General features: G+C 33.4%; 1 protein-coding gene across 2 annotated transcripts; it reads left to right on the forward strand.

Moving 5' to 3' along the window:
• Positions 1–1,757: 1,757 nt before the first annotated feature.
• LOC140890291 (biotin synthase, mitochondrial) lies at positions 1,758–8,255 on the forward strand. 2 transcript variants are annotated; one of them, XR_012152179.1, is made up of 7 exons: positions 1,758–2,012; positions 3,502–3,681; positions 4,706–4,812; positions 5,682–5,887; positions 6,466–6,605; positions 7,472–7,855; positions 8,028–8,255. XR_012152179.1 is itself a non-coding variant. In XM_073298056.1 (6 exons), exons 1-6 carry the CDS (start codon positions 1,821–1,823, stop codon positions 7,778–7,780), a joined length of 1,134 nt encoding a protein of 377 aa, XP_073154157.1. In that variant the 5' UTR covers positions 1,758–1,820; the 3' UTR covers positions 7,781–7,981. The 2 variants fall into 2 exon arrangements, 1 of the variants encoding a protein (XP_073154157.1); XM_073298056.1 differs by lacking the exon at positions 8,028–8,255 and having other exon boundaries at positions 7,472–7,981.
• The last annotated feature ends 202 nt before the right edge of the window (positions 8,256–8,457 follow it).

Raw genomic sequence — 8,457 nt, forward strand, 5'->3', positions numbered from 1 at the left:
ATTTTTGGTTTTTCGGTTCGGTTCGGTTCGATTTTTTTCTGCGGTTAACGAAACCGAACCGAAAACCGTTTTTTTTTGGTATTGGTATTTGAATTTGAATTTCTTTACTAATCAATTAATATGTACATCAATGTGTGCTCAGAAAATTAATTTCATGGAAAAACTGAAAGAACAAAAGCCATAATTCGTTCTTTAAAAAAACATAATTGGTTTAATTACTTATCTAATTAGTCAAACATACATGACTTGGATTGTGGATTCAACTTGGAAAATGTATTGATTTAGTGATTTTAAAGAATATTGATTTTTAAAATAGAAATAATTAAAATTAATGAAGTTATTTTATTATATTATATATACACATATTTGCATTATATATTACATTATTTTTATAAATTCATAAATTATTATAATTAAAATTAATGAAGTTATTTTATTATATTATATATACACATATTTGCATTATATATTACATTATTAACATTATTTTTTTCCAAAAAAATATTCGAATAACTAAAAATATTTAGTTTTTTTTTAAAAAAAGTTTTAGTTAAAATTATTTTTTTCAAAAAAACCGATTTTTTTTTAAAAAAACCGGTTAACCGAAATAATTTTGGTTAAAAATCGAACCGAAACCGCCCGATTGAACACGCCTTGGCGACGGTGTTAAAAGAAATATTGTCTATTTAAAAAAATAATTTATTTATTTAGTTTTTGAAAAATATCCCAACTTCCAACTATTTTGGGGAAAATTAGCAATTTGGTCCTATATGTTGGCCTGTTTTTTGTTTTGGTCCTGTATGTTGTCATGTTTTGGAAAACTTACAATAACTTGGATATATTTTTGGTTTTGGTCCTATATGTTGTCATGTTTTGGAAAATGTACTATAACTTGGATATTTTTTTGGTTTTGGTTCTATATGTTTTCATGTTTTGGAAAAGATACAATAACTTGGATATTTTTTTGGATTTCATCATATGTTGCCAAAACTCTCGAGAGCTGTCGGGTTTTTGCTTAGTTGACATAAGATTTCGTCAACTTGGCGCCTATTCATTTTTATGTGGTATAATTTGGGTTCAATATGAGAAAAATTAACTATAAAAAAATTAAAATATAAAAGAAAAATACGTGAATCATTTATTCCAAACAAATTTTCCCACAAACAAAAATCTAATTAAAGGGTCGACCCCCTTTATCTCAACAAAAAGGATTAAATGACTAAATTTTCTATCAAATGACTTGTAGATGGATACACTTTCCGCCATTTACATCGAAGGTAATTTTATTAAAACAAAAACCTAAACAAAATTTATTGGATTTTATTATTTAAGAGGGGGTAGAATACGATTTGAACCCGGCCTCTTCAATTAGGTTTTTGTTTGTGTGAAAAATTTTTTGAGGCAAATGATTCACATATTTTTTATAAATATTTTAGGTTTTTTTTTTGTTTTTTATAGATAATTTTGCTCATGTGAAATCCAATTTAAGCCACATAATAATCAATAAGTGTCATGTAGATAAAATATTATGTTAACTAAGCAAAACATGATCTCTTTCGAGTCATGAGTCTCATAAAAACATACATGACCAAAACCAAAAAAATATTCAAGTTATAGTACCTTTTCCGAAACATGACAACACATAGGACCAAAACAAAAAAATATCCAAATTATTGTATTTTTTTCAAAACATGACAATATACAGGACCAAAACAAAAAACCGGCCCACATACCGAACCAAAATGCTAATTTTCCCAACTATTTTGCAACACACTTCACTCTGAGCTCTCCACTTTGGGATTCCCCGAAGAGCGGCGAGTATGATTTCCATAACGCGTTCAATTCGTCGCCCGCGGATCCGATTGCACTTCCAATCAACGTCGAGTTACTCGGCGTCTGCGGCGGCGGTGGAAGCCGATAGGTGTATTAGAGAAGGCGTGAGAAATGATTGGAAAAGGGAGGAGATTAAGTCTATCTATGATTCACCTGTTCTCGATCTCCTCTTTCATGCTGTAAGTTACATTCCTTTTTCTTTTCTTTTACTTCGGTTCGTTCTCTCTTTGATGGGATGTTGTATATCGTGCTAATGAGGTCTTGCGTGGCATCTGTACGATTTTGTTTTGGTTGGGGGGAATGTGGGGAAGACGGCTGCATCAATGGAGTGATGATCACGAGAACCCATTTTTAGTGAAAGTGTGAAGTACATTGTTAGATCGTAGTATCAATTGTTACGTGCAATCAACAACGTATCAAATTTTTTTTTTAAAAAAATACAAAATAAAAAATCAGGTTGATACTAAATTAGTTTGGGTGCGTGCTGTCTTTTGTCTGAACCTGAACCAAAACCTCTGTATTTGAGGGAGCTCAGCTTTGAAAGTTAGAGGTAAGCTAAACAGCTTCATTTCAGTGTGATGTAAGGTGGTAGAGATAGGACTGTTTATTTATTGTTATAATTTAGGAAAAGTAAAATGTTACCCATGATCTATAACTGAAATTTATTAGTGATATCTTTCTTGCCGCAGGTGCCATTCCATGCATTCAAGCTAATCACAACTTTTATTGTTTAGCAGCAGATCCCTTGATCTAATTTGATGTGTATATAGCAAACAAGTAAACCTTGAGGTTGAGATTGACGGATTTCAAATCCATGACTCCAAATTCCTTTGCATTTTTTGATGGACTGAATTTTAGGTTGTGCTTAAATGTAATATTTAAATCCATGGATTTCAAATATATTCAAATGTATTTTTTGTTGTTTAGAAAAGTAACACCATAAACTTTAAATCCATTCTTTTCATGTTTATAAAATATATCATGTTAATTAGGATGAATTTCAAGTTCACTAAATGACGAGCTTTTTTAAAAAAAGTTTACTAAATTACGGTGTTATTTAAAATTCATTATACTTTATATATCTAATGTGTAAATAAGTAATGTATCGATTTAAGATTTGATCCATTATTTCATTGTTAACCATAAAATACAATCGAAATCCATGGATTTAAAATTCTTTCATCCAAGCGCAACCTTAATGAATTTCAAATCCATTGGATGTCATGTTAAGAACTTTCAATAGTAATTATTATGGTTTTCAAATATACCCAAATCCTTGTCCAAATCATATTCCTTCCTCCGAATCAAATCCTTCTCTCCACATGTGACCTAAAAGATTTAAATGTTGTTAATGTTCCGATGCCATGGATTTCTGTTTCTCGGCACACTATACCCTTTCTCCTCTATATTGTCCGGTTAAAACCTTTTCACTTTTAATAGTTTTCTCATTTAGAATGAGCTTGTCATTGATGCATCAGGGAACAACCTTTCTTGCTATTATGTATTGGTACTCTATGGCAACATGAAGCCATGCATTTCTGTTCCTCAGTACAATTTATTGTTTCTCCTGTCAAGGCTTTTTGTCTTTTAAAATTGTTCTCCTAATGAATGGACCTGTCATAGGTAGGACAATTTATTGATTTTATTAGGACTGTAATGGTTTTTCAGGCTCAAGTTCATAGGCATGCCCACAACTTCAGGGAAGTGCAGCAGTGTACACTTCTATCAATTAAGACAGGTGGATGCAGTGAAGATTGTTCTTATTGTCCGCAATCTTCCAGATACAGCACTGGCTTGAAAGCACAAAAGCTTATGGGTGAAGATGAGGTTTTGGCAGCAGCAAAAAAGGTGAAAAAATTTTGTTGGTGTAAATTTGGTCGAATAGTTCTATAATTTTTTTCTTGCTTACTAGGAACAGCTAATTACCTATTTTTGAAGATATTCTCCGATAAGATAACAGTGAGGGGGTAAATTTGGATTGATAAGTAGCTGTAAGGATTCCCTTATGTCATCTTAGCCTACAAAAACATCTGATTTTCTTTCTTTTAACTTGTTTTTTATAAGATCTTTTAACTTGTTATCTAATCTGCCGATCAACAGATAATTTTTTGTTTCATGCTCCTGTTGTTTCCCTTTTCTTTCTATGTATCCTATGTGTATATTGTCCTAGCTACAACCTGCTAAGGGTAAGGTTGGGCATGGGTTTCATGGGTGGATTTTCCAAGTAGTGTTTGGAACAAAATCATAAAAAAGTGCCCTGGCACTATAATAGGTGTTGGGCATCTAATTGGTGCCACTTTAGGAGTTGAGGACCATCCTATATTAGATGGATGGGGAAGTCTGACATTATTGTTGGCGGAGTATAGAAATTTATATTCATTGAATTGCATCAAATAATAAAGATTGAGCTTCAGAATTAACTCGTCTGGCATCATCTTTAGTTTACAATTTTTTGTATATCCTCGAGGATAGGCCTTAGATAACGGAATTTATTGTGGCTGCATGTGAGTCTTTTTAATCATCCATTCTGTTGACTTAAAGGGCTTAGAGATTTCTTATTCAAACATTGCTTCAAAATCCAATATATCTTGTTTCAAGAATAATAGTATGCATCCTTAAGAATCTCTTTACGTTAAATCACCTGGTATTACCATTTTTCATACTTTTCAAATCTTGTCTGCTAGCTTGTTAACCATTTTGTAGGAGGATAGACAAACCAACTAAATCAACATAATTTTGATGAGCTGGTTTTTATTTAAGACTACATCTAACCCATTTCCAACTTCAGTTAGTCTGTGTTTCTCGAAATATTCATAAATTCAGCATGGCATACGTTAATATCTCATGTCTGGCATGGATTTACCACAAACAGGCAAAAGAGGCTGGTAGCACCAGGTTTTGCATGGGTGCTGCATGGAGAGATACAGTAGGAAGGAAAACCAATTTCAACAAAATCCTTGAATATGTGCAAGAGATAAGGTGATGATGCATTGTGATATATTTAAATTTTGATTCTCTGTGTCAATATTCTGCTAATTATTATTTCTCATGGTGTGAAACTTGTAATTCCTTATGTACATATTTTTCAGTTTTTCACCAAACTATATGCTTATACAGAAAGTTTATAATCTTCTAAATAGTCTTACTTTTTCTCGACTGGGGCAAAGTTCCTGGAATCCCATTTTTTCTATTTTATTTTATTTTTGGTTTCTCTAATTGTTTCCACTAGTATTATGTTTTTGATGAGATAATAATAAAAAACGTATGCATATTATTACGTTTGTTGAAGTGATTGTATTGAATTTAGAAGTGAAATGCATTGCTTTTGAAGATATAAATGAATTTTCTCAAATTATTATGATAAAGAGAAGTACAAATCTTAAAATAAACTGTAGCGAGACATTATTTTTGTGAATCATTCTTATTGTGTAGTTAAGATGCATCTTTTAAACACTATTCATCTGTTGTAGCCTAGCTGCTATTGGTAGTTCAAGACAATCCTATTAACTTGTTAATATATCATTGTATCTGTATTTGGATTTTCTTTATGAGTCACTCTGTACTAATAGCTGGCCTATTGTTATTTTCTGGTTGAATGATGGTCTGGTCCTAAGTTTCTTTCACAGAATACTTTCTGGTGTTTATGAACTATAACCTCACAAAATTCCTCATGTTGGTTGAGAAAACAAATAATAGGACAATTTTTCTATGTACCATTAATTAATGATTCACCTTTATAGTTATTTAAGATTAGATTCTTTGTGTTATTTCACTCTGTAAGTCACTGTTAGCAATATTTTCCCACTCGCATGTTTTCTAAAATTGTCAGAAACAATTTCCATGGTAAGGGGCATGGGAATGGAGGTCTGCTGCACCCTAGGGATGCTGGAGAAGCAGCAAGCTTTAGAACTGAAAAAGGCCGGTCTCACGGCATACAACCACAATCTTGACACTTCAAGAGAGTACTACCCTAATGTTATAAGTACAAGAACCTATGATGAACGTCTGCAAACCCTCGAGTATGTCCGTGATGCAGGAATCAATGTATGTTCAGGTAATTGGAATGATGTTTGTATGATCCTTGCTCTTTGATCACATGGGAATAAAGCTTAGGTATAACCAAATTGTTCTCGGCATACTTCTTTACAACAAATTATTTAGGGGAAATTACTTCGACATCCCTCAAGGTCAGGTACATGACAAAAATATCCTATGATATTGAAATAATTTCAATGTACATTTTTAGTAAAACATCATATAAAACATAATTTTTCCTACTTCATGGATTAAGTGTGAATATGCACACTTTTTGAGGTAGTTAATATTATAAATATTGAGGGTTTAAACTATCCCGTTAATACATTGGAGGTTTTGAATACTTGCAACATCACCTTTAAAGCTTGAATGATCACAACAGAAACCTTTCATGAATACAATGGAAAAAATATAGCTTGAGTAGTGTTGAAGTTGCTCAAATGGTAGTGGGGGATTTTGTATTTTAATATTACCTCCTATGGCGTTTATGTAATTGACTGAACTGAAAGGTGGTCTCTGTATCTTGAATGTTGTGTTACTGTGATTTAAATATTAAATTTTCTTAAGAGTACAATTAACTTGCGCCTTCTGCATCAGGAGGAATAATTGGACTTGGAGAAGCAGAGGAGGATAGGGTTGGTTTATTGCATACATTGGCAACTCTACCTACACACCCTGAGAGTGTTCCTATTAATTCTCTGGTCGCTGTGAAAGGCACTCCCTTGGAAGATCAAAAGGTAATTCTTATCGAATTTGCATTACTCGATATCGGGAAAATATTTTATGCAAATGACTTTAATTTTGTATTAGAATCAATACATTTTAAATTAAAGAAAAGGTCGTAATTGAAATGACTAAGCTTGTTGCAGTCCCGAGTTACGGATCTTGTTATGGGGCCTGTTAATGAGTTTATGATGGAAATTGAGGCTTGTTTAGGAGAGAACCTCACGATCTCGTAGATGCTCATAACATGTTATGATTATTGATGCGGCCCAGACACAGATTCATCCCACTAGTTATGATCATCTATGAGATTGTGAGGTTCTCTCCTAAAACGAGCCTCATTTTCCATCATAAACTGATTAACTGCCCCCCATGACGAGATCCATAACTCGTGATCATAACACTTTAAGGCTATGGCTGCATGAGATGGTTTGGCTAGTTTTTATGAACCAGCAGAGCACCCATACTGAAGTTGTAAGAGATGGTATACATTGTACAAAATGAAATTGATTTCTCATAGGGGAAGTGCCGAAAGGTAAAAATTATCAAGTGTGACTTTTGTGATTTGTTTGGGTCGGTCTAATTTCTTCTAGGCCTCAATGGAGTAGTGATTTTCTGGCCATACTCAACTTGTTTAGGGAATTATCTGGTGATTATAACAACCTTTAAAAGTGAGTGTCTACTGTTAGTAGTGCTGCTCTAAATACTCGGCGACGATGATGGAAAGAATTGAGACAAATAAGATGTGCTCTATAATTTGTATTATCTGGTCTGTCATCTTCTTCGTCTTGAAACTGCCACATGAAATTTCATCTATGAATGATAGATTCTACTTAAAAGAAGAATTCTTTCCATCTCACTTCCATTCTGTTTCTTTCAGCCTGTTGAAATATGGGAGATGATCAGGATGATTGCTACAGCACGTATTGTAATGCCAAAGGCAATGGTCAGACTTTCAGCTGGCAGGGTTCGGTTCTCCATACCCGAGCAGACGCTCTGCTTTCTTGCCGGTGCAAATTCCATCTTCACAGGGGAGAAGCTGTTGACGACTCCCAACAATGATTATGATGCTGATCAGATGATGTTCAAATTGCTCGGACTTGTTCCAAAAGCTCCAAATTTCTCGTCGAATTTAGCCAAAGATTTTGAAGCAGAAAATATTGTAGTGGCTGCTTCAAGTTCTGACTAATAATAATATATGCAGTTGTCTAATGCTATCTGATAGGATTTTGGTTGCTGAGATTCACTGATAGCGATTCAGAAGGTGCAATATTTTACTCCTCGTGCATTTTGTATGTTGTTGGAAACTTCTACTTCATTAGCAAATGCCTATAACAATAGTTTTCATTGGTCGACACTAGATGTGGTCAGTCACACGATTGTATTATTATTGCTGTCATTTTTTTGTTGATGTGTGCATACATTTGATGGCACAGGTTTACATCCATATGAGCAAGACAAAGGTGGAGATTTAGATAATGATCGTTGACTTTCTAGTTTGAAATAGTGTGGTCTTTATCATAGAACTATATATTAAATGTTTGTAATAAATTACTGTGGTTCTCTGATGTATAATATGTTTGTTTGGTAATGTCTTCCTATTAATGCGATTCAGAAAGTGTAATTGGACTCCTGAGTTCCAAGAACATTTGCAAGACTATTTTTTTCACTGTAATTTAGAACTACTCTTTATTAGCAAATGAACCCATGTACTATGGTCATACTTTGCATAATTGGGATTTTTTATATTGGGGCGGCTGATTTATGCAGCACAGCCTAGAGCCTATCGAAACCAGGGTGGGCGCTTAAGTTGTAGTGACCGGTGCCAGATCACTTTCTAGACTAGACCTTAGCATCGATTAAATA

The sequence above is a fragment of the Henckelia pumila genome, chromosome 1 (assembly GCF_033568475.1).
Source record: "Henckelia pumila isolate YLH828 chromosome 1, ASM3356847v2, whole genome shotgun sequence".
Classification (NCBI taxonomy): domain Eukaryota; kingdom Viridiplantae; phylum Streptophyta; class Magnoliopsida; order Lamiales; family Gesneriaceae; genus Henckelia; species Henckelia pumila.